The sequence below is a fragment of the Panthera tigris genome, chromosome B4 (genome assembly GCF_018350195.1).
Source record: "Panthera tigris isolate Pti1 chromosome B4, P.tigris_Pti1_mat1.1, whole genome shotgun sequence".
Taxonomy (NCBI): domain Eukaryota; kingdom Metazoa; phylum Chordata; class Mammalia; order Carnivora; family Felidae; genus Panthera; species Panthera tigris.
In genome coordinates, this window is record NC_056666.1 from 23,109,774 (window position 1) to 23,132,262 (window position 22,489).

The 22,489-nt window shown below is 36.2% G+C and overlaps 1 protein-coding gene across 1 annotated transcript in view; it reads left to right on the forward strand.

Moving 5' to 3' along the window:
* Positions 1 to 22,489, forward strand: part of GPR158 (G protein-coupled receptor 158) — a 420,275-nt gene that overhangs the window by 19,011 nt on the left and 378,775 nt on the right. The window contains exon 2 of the mRNA XM_042991251.1: positions 18,069 to 18,174. Coding sequence (XP_042847185.1) covers positions 18,069 to 18,174 — 106 coding nt within the window. The remainder of the gene's footprint in view (positions 1 to 18,068; positions 18,175 to 22,489) is intronic.

Sequence of the window (22,489 nt, forward strand, 5' to 3'; positions counted from 1 at the left end):
TTAAAAAGAACATCTTAAAAAGTTTCTACTTTTATATATTTTTGATATATAGGAATTATAATAGGAAAATATTTCCTTACCAATTTTGTACATTGTAATATCACCCAGTCTGTCACCTTTCAGTTACCTTTTCCCTTGAACAGAATTTTCAAAAATTTCTGATGTTATTTTCTTAAAATTTTGCCTTACAGGTTATGCTTTTGGGTTTAAGAAAGCTTTCAATACCTCGTCACAAAAATATTCTTTTATGTTTTCAACCACTAACTTTAAAGGTTTACTTTTCACAGTCAGGTTTTGAACATCTGGAGTTACCTTTGTACATGGTTAGGTAGGTATCCAGGTATTATTTTTGTTCATTCAGTGAGCCAGATTCCCAACATTATCATCTTTATCATACATGTAAATGCCTTATATGCATATGTATGTTTCTGAATTCTCTATTTTGTTACACTGTTTCTCATGTCTGTTTTTCTGTTAATACTAAGTTTTATTGCCATGGTAGGGCAGTATGTCTTAATACTTGCTTGGGCAAGGCCTACCTCTTTTCTTTTCACAACTTACTTTTATTATTCTACTTAAGGTAAGTTATCAAGTTTTTCAAAATTCTATATAGAATTTTAGTGGTTCTGCATTAAATTTATAGCTGCATTTGATGAGCATTTACATTTTTAATATAGTAAATTATTCCTTCTTAGAGCATGGGCTCTCTCTCAATTTATTAAGATCATCTATTTTGTCTTTCATTAGAGCTTCAAAGTTTCTCCATAGAGGTTTTGTGTATTCTTGATTAAGTTACCTACTACAGAATTTATGGGTTCTGTTGCTATTTTAAATGGCATCTTTTTAGTTATAATTTTTTGTTGCAGATTTTGGTATAGATAAATGCTATTGATTTTTGTACATTGATCTGGTGCCCATTAATCTTGCTGCACTTTCTTATTATTCTCATATTTGTCTGTTGACTTATTGCCGGATAAATGATCCTCTACAAATAATGATGGTTTAATCTCATCTGAACTTTACATATCATTTTTTTTCTTTATAGAATTAGTTGTGACTTTCAGTACTATATTAAACAGCATCAGAGATAGTAAGCATTCTTGACTTAAAGGGAACATCTTAAAAAGTTTCTCCTTTAATTATTTTTGATAGAAGCAAGCTTTATCAAGTTAAGAAAGTGTCCTCCTATTTCTAGTTCATCATTAAAGAAAACCGGGTGGTAGAACTTTGGAAAATGCTTTTTTACCTTGATTAAAATAATCATATAATTATTCTTATTTCTTCTATGAATGCTGTGAATTTCATTGATCTATTTTCTTTCTTCTTCTTTTTTTGGTCTTTTAAGTTTTTATTTTAATTTGTTAGTTAACACACAACGTTATATTAGTTTCAGGTGGACAATACAGTGGTTCGACAATTCCATACATCACCCAATGCTCATTACAAGTGTACTCCTTAATCCTCATCACCCATTTAACTCATCCCTCCCACCCACTCCCCTCTGCTAAGCATCAGTTTGTTCTCTACAGTTAAAAGTCTATTTCTTGATTTGTCTCTTTTTTCCCCTTCTGCTTATTTGTTTTGTTTCTTAAATTCCACATGAATGAAATCATGTGGTATGTCTTTCTCTGACATGCTTATTATTATTATATTCCTAATTCCATCCATGTTGTTGCAAATGACAAGATTTCATTCTTTTTTATGACTAATATTATATATAATTGTATTTTATATAATATACATATATGTATATGTATATGGATTATATATATAATTGTATTTTATATAATACACATAATATATTGCACCAACAGTGCAAGAGGGTTCCCTTTTCTTCACATCCTCACCAATACCTGTTGTTTCCTGTGTTGTTGACTTTAGCCATTCTGATAGGTGTGAGGTGATACCTCATTGAAGTTTTGATTTTCACTTCCCTGATACTAAGTAATGATGCACATCTTTTCATGTGTCTTTTGGTCATCAGTACGTCTTTGGAGAAATGTGCATTCATGTCTTCTGCCAATTTTTATTTAGATTATTTGGTTTTTTTGGGTGTTGAGTTGTGTAGGTTCTTATATATTGTGAATACTAACCCTTTATCAGATATTTAATTTTCAAATATCTTCTCCTGTTTAGTAGGTTGCCTTTTAGTTTTATTGATTTTTTTTCCTTCACTGTGCAAAAGCTTTTTATTTTCATGTAGTCCCCATAGTTTATTTTTGCTTTAGTATCCCTTGGCTTAGAAGACATATCTAGAAAAAAGCTGCTATGGCCAATGTTAAAGAGGTTACTGCCTGTGTCCTCTTCTAGGATTTTTATGGTTTCAGGTCTCACCTTTAGGTCTTTCATCCATTTTGAATTTATTTTTGTGTATGGTGTAAGAAAGTAGCCCAGTTTTCCCAACACTTTTGTTGAAGAGACTTTCCCTATTCAGTATTTTTTCCTGCTTTGTTGAAGGTTAATTGACCATAAAATTGTGGGTTTATTTCTGGGTTTTCCATTCTGTTCTATTGATCTATGTGTCTATCTTTGTACTAGTACCATATACTTTTTTGATCACTATAGCTCTGTGATATAACCTGAAGTCCAGAATTTGCTCTTCTTTTTCAAGATTGCTTTGGCTATGTGGGGTCTTTGTGGTTCCATATACATTTTAGAATTGTTTGTTCTCATTCTGTGAAAAATGCTGTTAGTATTTTGATAGAGATTGCATTAAACCTATATATTGCTTTGGGTAGTATAGATATTTTAAAAATATTTATCAGTTCTAGCAGGTTTTTGGTGGAGCCTTTAAGGTTTTCTATATATATTATCATGTCTTCTGCAAAGACTAAAAGTTTTACTTCTTCCTTACCAAATTGGATGCCTTTTATTTCTTTTTGTTGTCTGATTGATGTGGCTAGGACTTCCAGTACTATGTTGAATTAAAGCGACAAGAGTGGACATCCTTGTCTTGTTCCTGACCTTAGGGGAAATTGTCTGTTTTTCTGCATTGAGGGTGATGTTAGCTGTGGGTTTTTCATATATGGTCTTCATTATGTTGAGGTATGTTCCCTCTAAACCTACTTTGTTGAGAGTTTTTATCATGAATGGATGTTGTGCTTTGTCAAATGTTTTTTTTCTGCATCTATTGAAATGATCATATGGTTTTTATCCTTTCTCTTATTGATGTGATGTATCATGTTGACTGATTTCTGAATATTGAACCACCATTGATACCCAGAAATAAATCCCATTTGATTGTGGAGAATGGTTTTTTAAATGACTTGTTGAATTCAGTTTGCTAGTATTTTGTTGAGGATTTTTAGAAATCAGAGATATTGGCCTGTAGTTCTTTTTTATTTGTCGCATCTTTACTTGGTTTTGGTATCAGGGTAATGCTAGCCTCATAGAATGAATTTGGAAGTTTTCCTTCCTTTTCTATTTCGGGAATAGTTTGAGAAGAATAGGTGTTAACTTTTTTAAATGTTTAGTAGAATCCATCTATGAAGCATTCTGGTCCTGGACTTTTGTATGTTGAGAGTTTTTTGATTAATGATTCAATTTCTTTGTTGGTTATCAATCTATTCAATTTTTTTATTTCTTCCTGTTTCAGTTTTGGTAGTTTATACGTTTCTAGGAATTTATCCATTTCTTCTAGTTGTCCAATTTGTTGGCATATATTTTTTCATAATATTCTCTTATATTTCTGTGATGTTGGTTGTTATTTCTCCTCTCTTGTTTGTGATTGTGTTTGAGTCTTTTCTCTTTTTTTCTTGATAAGTCTGGCTAGAGGTGTCAATTTTACTGATTTTTTTCAAAGAACCAGCTCCTGGTTTCATTAATCTGTTCTACTTTATAATTTAATTTTTTAGTTTCTATATCATTTATTTCTTCTCTAATCTTTATCATTTCCTTCCTTCTGATAGTAAAGAGTTCTTTGTTGTTCTTTTTCTAGATCCTTTAGGTGTAAAGTTAGGTTGTTTATATGAGATTTTTATTGCTTGATTTTTATTGTTTGAGGTAGACCTATATTGCTATGAACTTCCCTTTTAGAACTGCTTTTGCTGCATCCCAAAGGTTTTGGACCATTGTGTTTTCACTTTCATTTGTTTCCATGTACTTTTTAATGTCTTCTTTTATTTCCTGGTTGACCTATTCATTGTGTAGCAGCATATTATTTTACCTCCACGTATTTGTGGTCTTTCCAGATTTTTTCTTGTGGTTGACTTCTAGTTTCATAGCATTGTGGTCAGAAAAGACACATGGTATGACTTCGATTTTTTTGAATTTGTCAGGGCTAATATGTGATCTATTCTGGAGAATGTTCTTCACGCATTTGAAGAGAATGTGTATTCTGTTGTCTTAGGATGTAATGTTCTGAACATATCTGTTAAATCTATCTGGTCCAGTGTGTCATTCAAAGCCATTGCTTCCTTATTGATTTTCTGTTTAGATGATCTCTCCATTGATATAAGTGGGGTATTAAAGTCCCCTACTATCATTGTAATATTATCGATTACTTCCTTTATATTTGTTATTAACTGTTTTATGTATTTGGGTGCTTCTATGTTGGGTGCATGAATATTTACAATTGTTATATCTTCTTGTTGGGTTGTCCCCTTTATTATTATATAGTGTCTTTCTTTGTCTCTTGTTACAATCTTTGTTTTAAAGTCTGTTTTGTCTGATAGAAGTATTGTTATTCTAGCTTTTTTTGATATTCATTTGCATGATACTTATTTCTCCATCTACTCACTTTCAACCTGCAGATGGCTTTAGGCCGAAAATGTCTCTTATAGGCAACACATAGATGGGCCTTGTTATTTTATCCATTCTCTCACCCTATGTTTTTTGATTGGAGTGTTCAGTCCATTTATATTCAAAGTAATTATTGATAGATATGCATTTATTATAATTTTATTGTTTATTTTGTAGTCGTTTCTGAAGATTTTCTCTGATCCTTTCTTGTCTTTCTCTCTTTAATGGTTTGCTGATTTCCTTTACTGATATATTTGGATTTCTTTATTCTTTGCATATTTTTTTAGTGGTTTTTGATATATCAGTACCAGTAGGTTTATATAAAGCCTCTTCTGCATATAACAATCTGTATTAAGGTGATGTTCACTTAATTTTGAATCAATTATTTTCTTGTCCCCTCCCCATGCTTTATGTGTCTATTTTAATAATTTATATCCTTTTATTTTGTGAGTTCCTTGACTGATTTTTTTACAGAAGTATTCATTTCTACTTTTTTGTTTCCTACCTTTATCCTTCAGTCCAGTTGTCTACAGAGGCTATCTTTGCCTGTTGTGGGCAGTGTTTGGTTCCTGGCCTGAATGTAGCATGTTTTAACTAGGTGTGCTCTTGTATGTTTGTGAAATGAGACTGTTGCCACTGCCACAGTAACTGAGGCTCTGCAAAACTCCCACAATGGGAGTTGTGGTGTTTGCAGGGATCTGGGCTGCTCTGAGGGAGAAGTTCCGCTGCACTGGGATGAAAGCAAGCATGATTGGGAAGGGCAGTATCATTGAGCATGATGGGAAAGGGCTTGGTATAAGCAATATAAGTAGTGTCAGAGCTGCACTAGTTCTCACTGGTGGCTGGTCCTGTGCTTATATGGAGGGGCAAAGGAGAGAAATGACACCAGCCAATTATTTTGCTCCTGGAGGGGTCTCTCCATGAATACTGTCTCTCTAGGTTTCACTCTGAGATGAACAAATAACCTCCCCACACTTGTGCCCCAGGCACTCTTCAGGTTACTCTTCCCATGCTGTGTGTCCATGGGTTGTTTGACTTCCTTGTATAGATGTATAGAGCAGTGCCCTCCAAGCTCTATAACCTTTAAAGGTTTTTAAAGCAGCCAAGCCTGCTAACCTTTAAAACTCTAGGCTTTAAACACCTCCTCGTTGCCAGAAGTCATGAAATTTAGACTCTCCCTCCTTCTAAGCCAATTGCTATGAGGATTCGTTTTGCCATTCACTCCCCCGTGTGCTAGTCTGTCTCTCATCCTTCTCCAAGACCACTCCATCCCCATTGCAGCAGCCACAATCTGCTTCTCTCCCAAACCCCATCTCCATACTTCCTACCTTCTTCAATGTGGCCTCTTCTACCTTTAGTTGTGGAGTTTGCTCTGCCAGTCTTCAGGTCAATCTCTGGGATATTTAAGGTGATCTGATAGTTATCTAGTTGCATTCATGGGATGAGGCAAGTCTATGGTCCACTTATTCTGCTGTAATCTCACCTCATTGATACGTTTTCTGATGTTAAAACATCCTTTCATTCTTGAGATATACTCCAGTGGATCATGATGTATAATTATTTTAAGATATTTTAACATTTGTTTAGCCAATATTTCCTTTAGGATTCTTGGATCTACATGTAGTTAAAATGGATATATATATATATATATATATATATACACATATATATATACGTATATATATGTATATATATATATGGTACATATATATATGGTATATATATATATGGTATATATGTATACATATATACATGTATACATGTATACATGTATATATATACATATATATATATGGTATTATTCTCATGTGTTTTGGAATCAAAATCATATAAAATGCATTGTATTTGTTATATTTTAATTTGTTATACTTTTAATTTGTTATATCTTGTAAAGATATAAGAACTGTTCCTTAAAAGTTTGGTAGAACTCATAGACAAAACAGAAGCCTGAAGCTTTTCTGAGAAGTGAAAGATTTCAATTTTTTATGCTTATTGTCCTATTAAGTTTTATACTCCTTCTTGGGGCAAGTTTGCCATTTTATATTTTCTACCAATGTATCCTTTATCCATTAACTCTAGTTTTTAAAAGTTTATTAGAGAATCATTAATCATAACAGTTTTTAAAAACATTCCTTTTATTTTTCATTTGCCTACTTTTTATTTGCATATTTTCTTTTAAACACTTGAATCTCTTATCTTTTTAAAGAACTTTAGTTTTTTTTAATAACTGAAAAGTTTTAACTATTTTGAGATAATTTTAGACTTTAAGAAGATTAGAAAAGATCGTATAGACAGTTCCCACATACCCTTCACTCAACTTCCAATAACGTTAACATCTATGTAACCAGGGCAAAATTATCAAAACTAAGAAAGTAATGTTAGTACAACACTATTAATTAAACAACATATCTTAATCAGATTTCCTCAGTTTTTCCACTAATGTCCCATTTCTCTTCCAGGATCCAAAACAGGATACCATATGTTATAGGCTGAATTGTGTTTCCCAAAAACTCATATCTTGATTGTCCTAATGCCCCCATGCCTCATAATGTGACTGTATTTAGAGACAAGATCCTTAAAGAGGTAATTAAGTTAAAATGAGGTCATTAGGATGGGCCTTAATCCAATATGACTGATCTCCTTATAAGAAGAAGAAATTAGGACATAGGCATGCAAAAAGGGAAGACCACATGAAGATATAGAGAGAAGATGGTCATCTACAAGACAAAGAGAGAGGCCTCAGAAGAAACCAACCCTGCTGACACCTTGATCTTGGACTTCTAGACTTCAGAATTATGAGAAAATAAATTTCTGTTGTTTAAGCCACCCAATCTGTGGTACTTTGTTATAGTAGCCTTAGCAAACTAACACCATTTAGTTGTCATGTTTCCCTAGTTTCCTCCAATCTATGATAATTTCTGGGTCTTTCCTTGTCCTTTAAAGATACTTCTCATGTTATGAACCATTTGTTGACACTTTTGAAGAGTGCTGGCATGGTATGTTGTTCAGTGTCTTTCAGTTTGGATTTGTCTGATGGTTTGTCATGATTGGACTGACATTATGGACTTTGGAGAAGAATACAATAGACAGAAACTGTCTTTCTCATTGCATCATATCACAGAATACATAACACCAATATGTTTTAGTATAGGTGATGTTAGCCTTGATCACTTGGTTAATGTGGAGACCATATGAAGACACATAGTTTGCCAGCTTTCTCTATGCTAAAGTTACTATTTTCCCCTTTTTTTAAGTGAATTACTAAATTAAGCCCACCAAGGAGAGGTGAAGTAGTTTCCTGTTCATGGAGAGAGTAGTATCAAAGAACTTTGGGTGCACATTAATACCAAGATAGTAATGAATGTTTGGGGGGAGATGCTCTGAAGTTATTCAAATATACTGTTTCCTTTTAAAGTTTTTCCCACTAATTTTAGGATTTATCAGTAGGTCTTGCCTGCAACAATTGTTTATGTGGTATTCCAATGATGATTTTCTATTTCCCTAATTTTTTCTAAATTTATGGATTGGAATTCTTTTGAAACAGAGTTTTCCCTTTTTCCTCACTTTTTAATTTAATCACTTATTTCAGCATGGACTTATAGATATTGATTTTGGGGGTTGAATCCAATATTGTCATTTTTATTTTTTTGCTGAAATGGCTCCAAATTTGGCTGACTTCCACCTTGAATTAAATATTTAGATTTAAAAAAAAATCTTGTTTCCTTATAAGTGTATAGTATTTAAAGCAACAAAATTTCCTTCCAGTTTTATTTATTTTTATTTTTTTAACATTAAAAAAAATTTTTTTTTTACATGTATTTATTTTTGAGAGAGAGAGAGAGAGAGAGAGAGAGACAGAGCGTGAGCAGGGGAGGTGTAGAGAGAGAGGACACAGAATCCGAAGCAGGCTCCAGGCTCTGAGCAAGAGATCAGCACAGAGCCTGATGCGGGGCTCGAACCCACGAACTGTGAGATCATGACCTGAGCCGAAGTCGGACGCTCAACCGACTGAGCCACCCAGGCGCCCCCCCTTTTTTTTTAAACTTTTTAAAAAAATGTTTTATTTTTTATATTTGAGAGAGAGACAGAGGGACAGAGAGTGAGTAGGGGAGGGGCAGAGAGACAGAGACAGAATCTCAAGCAGGCTCCAGGCTCTGAGCTGTCAGCACAGAGCCCAACACGGGGCTTGAATTCACAAACTGTGAGATCATGACCTGAGCCAAAGTTGGACGCTTAACTGACTGAGCCACCCAGGTGCCCCCAGTTTTATTTTTATCGATGTTCCACAGTTTCTTTATCTGTAGTGTTTTCATTGCTACTCAATACTGAGTATTTATTAATTTATCTTTAAAACTAAGGGTTATTTAGTAATTTGCTTTTATTTTTCAAACATATGAGATGCGTTAAAGGTAGCCTTTTAAGACATGTAATTCATAATTTAATGCATTATGATTCAAGGACATAATGTTATAATGTATAAGACACTGGTCCTTTGGAATTTGAGGTTCCCTTTGAAATATAACCTCTGGTTTATTTTCGATAAATATTTGGTAAATATTTTGTGAATGTTAAAACAGAAAGTGAATTATCTGTCATGCAAAGAGTTCTATAGATGCCTAACAGCTTAACTCTACTAATTATAATATTTAGATACTTGCTAACATTGCTGCTTTTTGTTTGACCTATCAGTTCCTCAGAGAGGTATGTGAAAATTTCTGATTACAATTGTTGAACAATTTATTTCTGCCTTAAGTTATATACGTTATTCATAAAAATACACACATATGTGCATACACACTCAGGTGCACATATGTTCTTGATGGCTATATCTTCTTAATCTACTGTTCCTTTTACCAATATAAGACATCTATATTCGGTAGATCTTCCAGTTACCTATTTCTGGATAACAAACGTATTGTAAAACCTAGGGGCATAAAACAAATATTTTCTTTTTTTCACAGTTCTGTGGGTCACAAATTTGGGAAGGACTTGGCTGGGTGGTCTGTTTCTGATGTATGTGGTATCAGTTGGAGTGGCTGGGGCTGGAGGATCCACTTCTAAGACATACCTGACAACTGGGCTGAAATGTGTCAAGTAGCTGGTGTATGTATGGGAACTTCTTGGTACACTCTCTCTCCATATTCACTTCACCTGGCATCTTGTATTTCCTCATGGCAGGATAATTTCAGGATAGCCAGGCTTCCTATATGCAGAATATACTTACCCCCTTCACACCCCTCTCTCCCAAAGTCTCATCTCATTGTGGTATTGTCTTAAAGTCAGGATTAAGCCATTTGAATGAAGTCTAGATGAGCATGAGTCTTCATGTGTATGGTCCCTCAAGTATACTACCTCTGAATCTGAAGACCTATAAAGAAATATTATCTGTCTCCTTTTCCCATTATCCTCCCTTACTATATGATGATGGTAAGGGATAGCACAACTACAATAACACTCCAGTTAAAAAAAAAAAACAGGGGGACAGGTTACACATAGCAGCTACTAGATCATGGCAATTTTGAAATCCACTTCAACGCATATCACCAATTCCTTGATTACCCTGCTCCCTGGGAATAATTCTCTGAAGGTTCAGCCTTTACCTCTGAGCTCTTGATTCTGTCCTCTGAACCATCCTTCCTCTTCCCTAAGAAATTGACTAAGTTTTCAACTGAATGGCTTTCTTGGCTTCCTTCTTGTCCACGGAAGTGTGGGGAGGAGGAAGTATCTTTATTTTGTACTGTTTCTTTTCTTTTTAATTTAGAATGACAGTACTCCTACTTATGCTATTCATTGAAGAATGTTCTGGGTTTTCTATGAATCTTACTGGGTCTCACTCTATTAGACAGAAGCCAGATTTTTAAATCTTTTTAAGATAGGCAATTTTCTATCTTGGGCCCTGCGGCTATTGTGCAATAAAGCCTTAAAAATCTTAGAATCCCTATTGCTTAACAGAGAGTGTCTATGAGGCATACCTGGAAGACCATTTGGAGTCCTTTAGTCTAGCTGAAAGGTTCTATGAAACATCGCCTTACATCTTTCTGACGTCTTAATGAAGGATTTTTACAGATGCCCCCCTAAAGTGGTTCTTTGCTCTGAAGCCATTTAATATTCCAAGAATCTTTTGCTAGAAGAGATTTTTGCAATATTTCCCCCCGCCTCCCCAATTCTGGCTCTCTGATATTTCTTCTAAATTTTACTCAAAAACTAAATAGCTCCATAGTGGCATTATTCACAATAACCAAAAAAGTGGAAACAACTCAGTGTCTATCAACAAATGAATGAATTAACAAAACACAGTGTATAAACACACTGTAATACTCTTCCATTAAAAAGGAAGGAGGGGCGCCTGGGTGGCTCAGTCGTTTGAGCATCCAACTTCTGCTCAGGTCATGATCTCACAGTTTGTGAGTTCAAGCTCTGCATAGGGCTCTGTGCTGACAGTTCAGAGCCTGGAGCCTGCTTTGGATTCTGTGTCTCCTTCTATCTCTGCCCCTCCCCCACTTGTGCTCTCTCTCTGTCTCTCAAAAATAAATAAATGTAAAAATAAAGGAAATTCTGATACCTGCTACAACATGGATGAGCCCTGAGTCCATTAAACTGAGTGAAATAAGCCAGCCACAAAAAGACAAACACTGTCTGATTCCAACTGTATGGGGTACCCAGAATAGTCAAATTTTTAGGGATATAAAAAAAGAATAATGGTTTTACTCTAGGGGTTAGGCAGAGCCGGGAATGAAAATTATTGTTTAAAGGGTAGAGAGTTGTAATTTTGCAAGATGAAAAGAGTTCTGGAGATTGGTTGCACAACAATACAAATGGACTTAACACTACTGAATGGCACACTTTTAACATGTTAAGATGGTAAATTTTGTGTTATGTATATTTTACCACAGTTACAAACTTTTAAAAGCCCAAACCAAAACTAAGCAGTTCCTCCTTTAGTCCATGTTTTTCTTTTTGTATCTATCATAGCCAAAAAAAACCCAGGTAGTACTTTCTGCATTTGGCCTAGAAACTTCCTTAGGTAGATCTACAAGTTCAATTATTCACAGGTGACAGTGTTGCCAAACTTTCCACATACTATGTACCAACAGTTCCTTTTTCCTCTGCCTCCGATACCATTTTCCTCATTGTCTTAAAACACAATGTCTTCAAAGTCTTAAAAGACTTAGCCACATATTCCCGCTTTTATTAGCCATCTCTTTGAAAGCCTTCCAGCTTCTGCCGCTGCCTGATGCTAAAGCCAGAGCCACGTGTTTTAGGTTTTTGTTATGTCAGCAAGCCACTTCTAGCCACCAGATTTTGTTCTGGTCGTTAGGATAGACGACTGATGGCAGCTGGTCTACCAGCATCTGTATCATCGTTTTTGGCAGAACTTCTTCCCTGTACTCCCATCAATATTGACTATCTGGGCTGTTGGTGTCAATTTTTTGGTAGTAATGGAGCAGGAAATTGTTGTCCAAGGTACTAGAGGAGGAAGCAAAAGCAGAATTTAAAAACTTTCCTTCAACCTATCCAGTCTTTCTTTCTGTCCACCCACCCATAGTAGTTCATCATAGTTTTCAGTTTGCTTGGGTATTCTCTTTGCGGGGAGGGCATCATTGTTACTACTTCTGGCTTCTTTCTAGCATCTGCAGTTTCTTCAAGGTTAATATTTGGGGTGGGCTGATTGAGGAGACAGGGGAAATTTCTTTTTAAGTTTTCATTTACATTCCAGTTAGTTAATATACAGTTTAATATTGGTTTCAGGTACAGAATTTAGTGCTTCAACACTTACATACAACACCCAGTGCTCATCACAACAGGTGCCCTCCTTAATCCCCATCACCTATTTAACCCATCCCCCCACACATGTCCCCTGTGGTAAACATCAATTTGTTGTCTATAGTTAAGAGTCTGTTTCTTGGTTTTCCTCTTTTTTCCCCCTCATGTTTGGTTATTTTGTTTCTTAAATTCCACATACGAGTGAAGTCTCTGACTGACTTATTTTGCTTAGCCTAATACTCTCTAGCTCCATCCATGTTGTTGTAGCAAATGGCAAGATTTCATTCTTTTTTATGTATTTACCCAAAGAATACAGAAATACTAATGTTTATAGCAGCATTATCAACAATAGCCAAATTATGGAAAGAACCCAAATGTCCACTGACTGATGAATGGATAAAGATGTGGTATGTACACACACACACACACACACACACACACACACACAGGACTTAGGGGAAATATTACAAAGGTATGGATGATGGAAATTTTAGCCTGGTGGGAAAAACAGATCATTAAAATATGAAGAAGGTAACCACAGTGTATTATGGGGAGAAGAGAGAAGTAGCTTCTAAAAAAATTTTTTTTAATGTTTATTTATTTTTGAGAGAGAGAGAGACAGAGCATGAGCAGGGGAGGAGCAAAGAGAGAGGGAGACATAGAATCTGAAGCAGGCTCCAGGCTCTGAGCTGTCAGCACAGAGTCCGATGTGGGGCTGGAACTCACGAATTGTGAGATTATGACCTGAGCCGAAGTCGGACACTAAAACGACTGAGCCATCCAGGCATCCCTGTTTTTTTGTTTTTTTCTTAAAAAATTTTTAATGTTTATTTAATTTTGAGAGAGAGTTAAAATTTTTTTTAATTAATTTTTTTTTGAGAGAGAGAGAGAAAGAGGGGAAGTAGCTTCTAAATCAGATTTGGAGTTCATGGAAGGCTTTAGAAAGGAGTCAAGTAGGAATTATGATAGGTAGAGCATAGTTTAGGCAAAGGGACTTCAGGTATAAAGGCATGTATAAAAGAATGGCTTTCTGAGACAACATGAATTTTTAAGGACCCACATGTAATTGTGAATTGTCTGAAACAAAGAATGTATGCAGAAGAGTGGATGGAAACATGAATAGTAGCAGGGGCCTGAATATAATGTTATACCGAAGAGCTTGGATTTTATTCTTTAGGACAGTGGGAAATAATTGATTTTAAGCAGAGAATTGTTAGGATCAGATTGACATATTGCTAATTTTTTTTTACTTCTTAAAAATATTTATTTTTGAGAGAGAGAGACAGAGAGACAGTGTGAATGGGGGAGGGGCAGAGAGAGAGAGAGGAAGAGACAGAATCCAAAGCAGGCTCCAGGCTAGGAGCTGTCAGCACAGAGCCCAACACGGGGCTTGAACACGTGAACGGGAAGATCATGACCTGAGCTGAAGTCGTGGCTAAACTACTGAGCCACCCAGGTGCCCCAGATTGACATATTTCAAAGATTGCAAGGACAGCACAGTGTGATGCTTAAGCTCTAGTGCCCTTTGCTTGTGTGGAAACCTTCTAATGTCCTGGAATGAGCACTAACAATGAGTTTTGTGGTCAACTGTTTTCTGTAAAATTTTTAAAAGGAGGATATTTTAACTGCAAGGGTCTCTTACTACTGTAACTTGCTTCTATTACATTTTCCCTAGGCTGTGGGCATTTTGGAAACCAGCTAAGGGGAAGTTCAGGATTATTTATCTATATTAAAGTAGTTTGTAGTTACATTTACGTATAGCTAAGTTATTGCTAGCCATCCTGGTATACGAATAGCTTCTGGTAATGATCTTGCTACCCACCCAGCAGTTAAGACACAAAGATATGGGGCCAAAGGTCATAGTGTGATACATGTGTTCATGATTTTCCACGTGTTTGTTAAAGAAGGACCCTAAACAAAATAAACATCAGCACCTACAAACCAGTATCTTTACCTGGAGCAATAGGAGGTAGGACCAAATCAGTAAGCTATTGTAAAATGTTTTTAGCCTTGTGAGAGATGAAGACCTGAACCAAGGCAGTGGTAGCAGAAAAGGAGGGGAAGGGTTAAGATGCAAGAAGCATTCAGGCAGTACAATCTAGGGAACTTGGCAATTGTTTTGATTTGGGGGTTTTGCAACAGATTATCGACTCGGATAATTGGAAGGATGGAAGCCATTCATGGAAAAAAGAACATGGGGGCAACTGCAAATTTGGGTGGAGGACGAATCCCATTTTAGGCTTGTGGCATTTCAGGTGTCAGGTAGAGAAAAATGCTGGTCTGCAGCTCAGCTGAACACCCAGGTGTTGGGAGATATAATTTACAATATTTTCTTCTCTAGAGGCCACTCACCTGGCTTTTTTGGCCCTTGCTTTCCAGACCCCACACCAGGGAACTGCAGCCACTTACACAATCCCAGAGCTTCCCAGAGGCACCCGCTCACCGGATATGGGAGCAGCACTTCCGCCCCCAGGAGGCATGCGCTTAGGGGACGCACAGCTCAGGGGCTGCTGGGCTCTTAGCCCGGCCCACCCTCTGTGGGCTCAGGGTAGCTAGTGGGTGGTTTTGCCTCTGCGTGGTTTTCGGCAGGATACATTTTCCCACCCAGCGAGCGTTCTTTTCCCACCTAGTCCCCCAAACTTCCACTGCCCCTGCAGGAAGTCAACGGCACCTCCCCGAGGGCTTTGTAGGTCTCCAGGCACCAAGGCAGCACAGCGGCGCTAATGAAGATGAGTCAGCACTGAATTCCCAGCTGGTAAACGCACGACTCATTACCTTTGGTGGTTTTGCACAAACCCCGGAAAGCTTCGTGAGCTGTTTACGGTCTGCAGTGACTTTTGGTTCTTGCATATGAACCTAGAATTAAGAGGGAAAACTCTCAGTGATTAAGATCCCTATTTCTTAAGCCAGTTTCCCTTTGAAGGGACCAGAGTAATTGCAGCCTCCCGGAATCTTAAAGTGGCCAATGTTCCTGAGTGGGAAGATGTGCACTATCTTGTAACTAAAATCAGTGTAGCCAGATAGTTGAGGAAAACCTGACCTCGTTATTACTGACAGATGTGGAACAAATAAAAATGTATAGTTTTTATTAGTTTACTACTTACAGATGTATTCTAAATAAGCCATTCGTGGCAGAATACCAAAATATACTAGACAGTAGTAGCTCAGGGGGATATTTTGTGTCATTGACGTTGACTGGTAATGGAGAGTGTGGTATGAACCTGCTGTAATGATACCTTGAGTCACTGGTTGAATTAGAAGTCTCCTGTCCACTCTTTAAAAAAAACAAAATCAAAAACCTAATCATTCCACTGACTTGCTGGAAGTTTTTCTTTTTCTTTTTTTGGAATTGCACTTTTTACTTTGTAGTATGACCCACACTACAGTGAAGCTCCATGAAGGCAGGAACTTTTTTCCCCCTCCTTTCTGTTGCATTTCAAAAGCCAAGAACAGTTTTGGCCCAAAGTAAGCCTCGACATACTTACTGAATGGTTGAAAAAAATGAATATATTGTTTTTCAAAGAGCATGAAGTGGAGCCTGCAGTGGGCCAGCATGATTGGCATGACCTATGTGGAACATAGTTCTAGTGAGTCCTGCAAGTAAGGCAATCAGAAAATGAACAAATGTTAATGGAATACCTTCTATACCCCAAATGATGACTTCCCAGATCTCCCAGAATTTACCATCTTTTCTCCATTAAACGTTCTGACATTATTATATTTGGGCCTATGTGGTTCACCTCCGTGGCATCTCTCATAGTGGTGTGCTCATACCAGAAATAAGTATTTGTTGAAAGAGCAAGGGAGGAAACTGGCTAAGGCATTCGGTTGCCTGGGAATTCATTAATTTATCACACGAACAGCCATTTGTTTTACAGAATTATGGTCCACAAGCTTGCAAATTGTGTCTTTTGCAAATTGAAGTTTGTTTCTGTGAAGGATTTGTAAGTTTTCTATGATAATTTTTGGGTTTTCATTTCAGTGATCCTCTGAAAAATTAATTTACACATGTTCTGGGTTATCTGGATAACTAAATACTAGCAAGAGGGTTTGGTGTCTCTGTTTTCTATCTCTTTTGACCATGTTAGCGCTACTTAGTGTAGTACTTTGTTTCAGGTAAATAAGGAAAGATCAGAGGCAGCCTTACAAAACATAAGTGACTTATTCACCCCAAATTAAGCCCAAATGACATTAAACTGCTTTGTGGGAAGATTTCACAATAGTTTAAAAGGAGAAAAGAGAGAAATGAATCATAATAGGTGATAGAATAGGTGATAGAATAGAATATTCTATATTCTATATCTATTCTATATATATATATATATAATATAGATAGATATATATTATAGATATAATATAGATATATATATAATATAGATAGATATAGATCTAGAATATATATATATACATATATATATATTCTAGATCTATATCTATCCTATTCTATTTAGTTTGGCCAAGTGTAATCATTGGTGTTTTTAAATTAATATTTTAAATTTAAATTTTGTTGAATTGATAGTTTTGTTTGCATTTATTTCATAATTTTGTGGGTATTTTTGTAGGTACAAGAACTATGATACGGAGAGTTTGAGCCTAACTTGATATTTGTACATATTTAATAATGTCATAATGAAAATGGTTTAATTGGGAACAAGAGACCTTGAAAATGTGTTTTTGCTTTGCTCAAGTTTGTGAGAAATGACATTACAAAGCTTTGAGCTTTAAGGCCCAGAACATAGAATATTTATTTTAATGAAGTGCAGGTGGGGACAGTTCACTGTAGGAAAAAAATGTTTCTGCTGCTACTAGTGCTCATCTTAGCAAACTGAAAATGTAAGAAGATTGGTTGGAGAAAATGGAAAAATTTTAGATAAAATTGGAGCTTTCTTTGCAGTTTTGCTTTTGGCTCTGAATTTGTGAGCTCTCTTTCTTAGTGATTTTTCTCAAATGGCTAAGTGAAATGCAGTGTTTTGGTTTCCAGAGTTAAGAGAAGAAAATTGCTAATCAGCACTTCTGTAGATGGTGCAAATCTCTGGTTTGGAGCACTGGGAGACCTGAAGAGCTGCTTAAAGTCTTTGTGGTGGACTATCAGAGGAAAGAGATGCTATCCTCCCCTCCCCATCTCCCTATCCCTGGCCCTGCATTGGGAGAAAGAAATGAGATGAAGGCCTTGTTTTGGTTTACTTTAATAGAAGGGGTACTGGGGGGCAGTTGTTATTTTAGAGTCAACTTTGCTACCATGTCCAGAGCAAAACTGTCAGGAATTCAGTCAATCAACTGAATATTTATTGAGCACCTCTATGGGCCAGGCATTATATGGGGAGCTGAAAACAGTGAACAATACAGGGTCCATGCCTTTGGGACTTAAGTAAAACTAATACTTGTTTTTTTCTGTTGTACTGTGTGCCTATCTTCACTTGGTACACTTTAGTTGGATGTGAGTGGGCGATGTGAAAATTTTTAGTGCACTCTTATATTGATTTGTCTGATTTCTGGGATGGAGCACAGAGGTAGAAATTGTAAAGGCTCAGATTAATTTGTTCTTATCTTTCTCTGTTTTTAAGGGGTGTTATGAAAGTTGACATAAATCTTCAGAAAGTGGACATTGACCAATGTTCAAGTGATGGCTGGTTTTCAGGAACTCACAAATGTCACCTTAACAATTCAGAGGTAAGAACATGAAGATAAGTCCTCTGAAATCAGAAGCTCGGAAATGTATAACTTTTGAATTATATTGTATTTGTATGGGTAAGTGAACAAGAGACATCTTACTGGGAAAGAAAAATCTCCTATGCAGTTCTGAATGTTGCCAAATGAACTGGAAGAGGGGTAAAAAATGTTGTGCAGAATAACTATTCATTTGGCTGAAGCTAAAAATATGTCTGAAGTTTTGCTTTAGTTAAAGTCTGACCCTATTCTTCAGAATGGGGCTCCAATTAAAATAGCCATGAAGTGAGAAATCCCAGGAGGGGTCAACCAGATTATGCACATTTTTATGCAGTGTGATGATTGTTGAAACGTAGAAGCTATACATTCAGACATGCTGCCATCTGGTAGGAAAGCAATAAAGTATGGCAGGGCAATTTTTGAGAACAAGGAGAAAACTATACAGGGACCTGGATATGAAACATGTATACTTGTGTATGTTTTTCCAGTTTGCAGCTCCTATCTGTGCTCGATTTCATGGGACTCTGGTTGGTAAAGAATAGGCCTAGAGATCATACATGTGGAAATAAGACTGTTACTTGTCTTTTGTAGTTTCAGAGAAGAAATGCTATGACATCCTGATTTCATTTTCAGTATCTATCTCTCAGGTTGCCAAATACTGGAAACAGCTGTACAATAAAATTCCTGATCTTAAACGAATACTTGGGCTGTCCTACCTTTGAGTCCATGAATTTGTGAGGAGAGTCAGCTTAACTTATTTAAAATACAGGGGATATTGCTGTAAATGTAGTAATTTCAATTTTCAATTTTAATTTTTGCTCTTGTGAAGATGATTTTATGTAGTGCATTTTTTACCTTCTTACATGATCTTTATTTTTTAATTTTAATTTTATTTTAATTTCAGTAGAGTTAATATACAGTGTTATATTAGTTTCAGGTTCAATACGTAGTATAATCTTAAGGTAAGAAATTTTAAAGCAGAAGGATACTATCAGTGATTGCTTATTTGTGCCATTATACAGAGAAAAAAGTGCACAGGCATGTACACTGGTGTACATGCATGTACATATGCCCATTGCATGCTTCCCATGTGCAGCCTTCCCATATCCTGCCATATACAACCCATGTACTCCCTCATACCCCGCGACTCCCCAAATAATCTTCCACGGTTTCACACATCCCCACTACCTATACTATACCTCCTCCGATCCCCATACTCCCTACCACAATATCTCTCAACCCTCCCACCCACTAAAACCCCAAGAAATCCTCGTAACTCCTCACCTCCCTCTAAATCCATCACATATTCCTGCCATATCCCTGTGACTCCTACTTCCTTAGTATCCTCTGTACATTCCTGCATATTCCCATACCCCCTCCCACATTTCTGTACATCTTCACATAGCCAACCCTCCACACAGCCCTCACTTCCTTCTCTCCCCTTACCCCCAAATTGGGACTCAAATTATGTAAGTGAAAGGTGTTGGTCTTACCAATTCATAGAAGTTAGGGTCCTCGTTTTGCTTCCTTTCACTCTTTGTTCTCATGATTTTTGAACTTTTCTGAGTTTCCACTTCCCTTTGGATTCATTCTGGCGTTTCTAAAGATAGGAATTTCAATCACTGGTCGGTGAACATCTTTAGCTTGATTATTATCTCCATGCCAATAGCATATAGCTATTTAGCTTTGTCTTTCAGCCAGGGTGGAATTTTTTTCTGCATGGATGTTGTAGTGTGGCTATGGGCTCATTTCTGTATAGCCTTGTTTCAGTGGTGTTCCTGGATGGTTCAAATAAGTAGTCTGTCTACAAACAAGGAGGTATTTACTTTTCAGTTTGTTACAGTTGCTGCTTGCCTCCAATAATCTTGGTATAGTTTTTTGTTTGTTTGTTTTTTCCTTCTAGCACTTCTGTTTGACTAGATGGTTATATTGGAAGAACTTCTTTCTTCTTTTGGAAGGTTGATTTATTTTCATTGCACCAAGATTATTAATTTTCTGGGTGTTGTGTCATTTTAAAGTTTTCAAATAAGTTATTTCAAGATAAAATATTATCCTCTGTTCTGGTTAAGAAAGATTAGGTTGCAATGTGTAACTCCCATTATATATGGGAGCATTGTATTTATTAGATTCCTATAGGAAAAACTGGGAAAACATGTCCTATAAAACAATGGACAGTTCTATGAATTTCATTTGAAAATGTTGTAGAAAGAGGCTTAATGATCAAAAATAATATCAACAAACACTGAATGTACAAAATGCATATTTTGACTTAGACTCTGGCTCTCTTCACCCTCTCCCCTGCTCAGGTGTTAGAATGGAGAGTGGGAGATGTTGGTGTCCTGGCCCATGAGGTCCTTGGTGGGTAGTCTGAATTGCACCAGCCTCTGTGGACCTCTTCACACTGTTGTGTTGGACTTCTCTAAGATTCTTCAGTTGATGCTTGTCACTCTAGGCACCTACAACCATTCCACGTCACATCTTCAGTCTAGGGACTACCAGTAGTCTTTCAGTCCCTCCTTGTACTGATATGAGTTGGAGACTAGGATCTGGCTTCTCTTGACGTTTTTATTGCTTGGGAAAACAAAGAAAAATCACTTGTTCAGGGTATTTTTCATCTGCGCTGGCTCTCCTTTGTTCCTTGTCACATGTCTTCTGTTGCGGACCCCAAAGATCACTGTGTAAACTGGCTTATTTTGGGAAGTACTTAACATGATTCATATTTCTAGGGTGTAGGGGCCTATCTTCATGAATATGCATATCATTAGAAACAGAGATACTCATCATGTTTATTGTGGTTTTTATCTTGCCAATGTTTCACATTCTTTTCTTGCAAATACTAGTGGAAGTCACACATTTTAGTTATATTGAGGCAAACTTTTCACTTTTGAAATGTTTCTGGTGTGTTGAATTTTTAGCCTGCAGGGTATCTTAAACCAGAATAGTGAGTCGGATGTTGGAAACAGACAAGTGGCATGTGACCAATGACAAAAGCCTCAGGAGCATTTTAGAAAGGCATGGGATGGTTTATGAGGAAATTGATTTCTCAATGAGTTTGGGTCCTTACAGGGACCCAAACGTTCCCTTAGGAGGCCACTATGTATTTTTCAAAGGGCAGAGTAAAACAGGATCTGAACCGACATCCTGAACTGGATTGCAGGATTATTCTGGCTGTTTTGTAAGTGACCAGATCATTGCAGTAGGGATTTGATCATGTTGTTAGTGTTCATTTAAATAATCCTTGGCCCATTTTCATATTGTTTGCATTTAGTACACAAAATACTCTCTTACAGAATAGTTTTTAAAAACATTAAAATAATCAATATTCATTTTTGTTTTAAAAGCTTTCTTTTACTTTATTTCCATTATAAAAACTTTTTAATCATTATTTAAAGTAGGACGGTAGCCTTAAAACTTTTTAAGTATCTGCCCATTAGTATATGTGTATTTTTCATCTACAAAGTATATGAGTCTTTTATTATATTTATATATTCTATATATCATAAATTAGAAAACTTAGTTTGAGATAAAGATAAAATAATATTTTGGGGGCGCCTGGGTGGCTCAGTCGGTTGAGCATCTGACTTCGGCTCAGGTCATGATCTCACTGAGTTTGAGCCCTGCATCGGGCTCTGTGCTGACAGCTCACAGCCTGGAGCCTGCTTCTGCTTCTGTGTCTCCCTCTCTCTGCCCCCAACCCACTCGCATTCTGTCTCTGTCTCTCTCAAAAATAAATGAACATTAAAAAAATATTTTAATGTAGATTATATATTATAAAATTATATCTTTAACGAGAATAGTGAACTGATTCACAATTATGCTTCATCATTTTTTAAAAGTTTAATACTTAGTAATGCAGTGATTCAGAGGTCTCTAAGTTCAGTTTATTTTTTACTTTGTTTTAATGTCTGTCATGGTTGTTGAAAATATTCCTCACAAGAATATGTTATTCCAAATTAAAGAAATAAATTGTTGACTGTGTTTTCTAAATTACAATGTTCATTTTTCGGTTCCATCTACCAACTTTACAAAGGTTTTTGCAAAATTCAGCTGGTAGTCTTTCCTCTAACCTGATGTCAGTTGATCCTTACAAACTATTTGGAAAGTTGGAATTTAAAAATTTTAAGGGAATATGTTAAAAAGTCCACTCAAACTTATGTGAAGAAGATTTTCAAACAGATTAGACACTTTTATTTCCAACTTTATACAGTTAATGAGTATTAATAGTTTCTGGCAACAAAAACACTGAAAATGTTTCCAAATACTGTACCCATTTTCAAAATGCTCATTTGAAAAGGCTTTCTCATGGATTATTAAAATG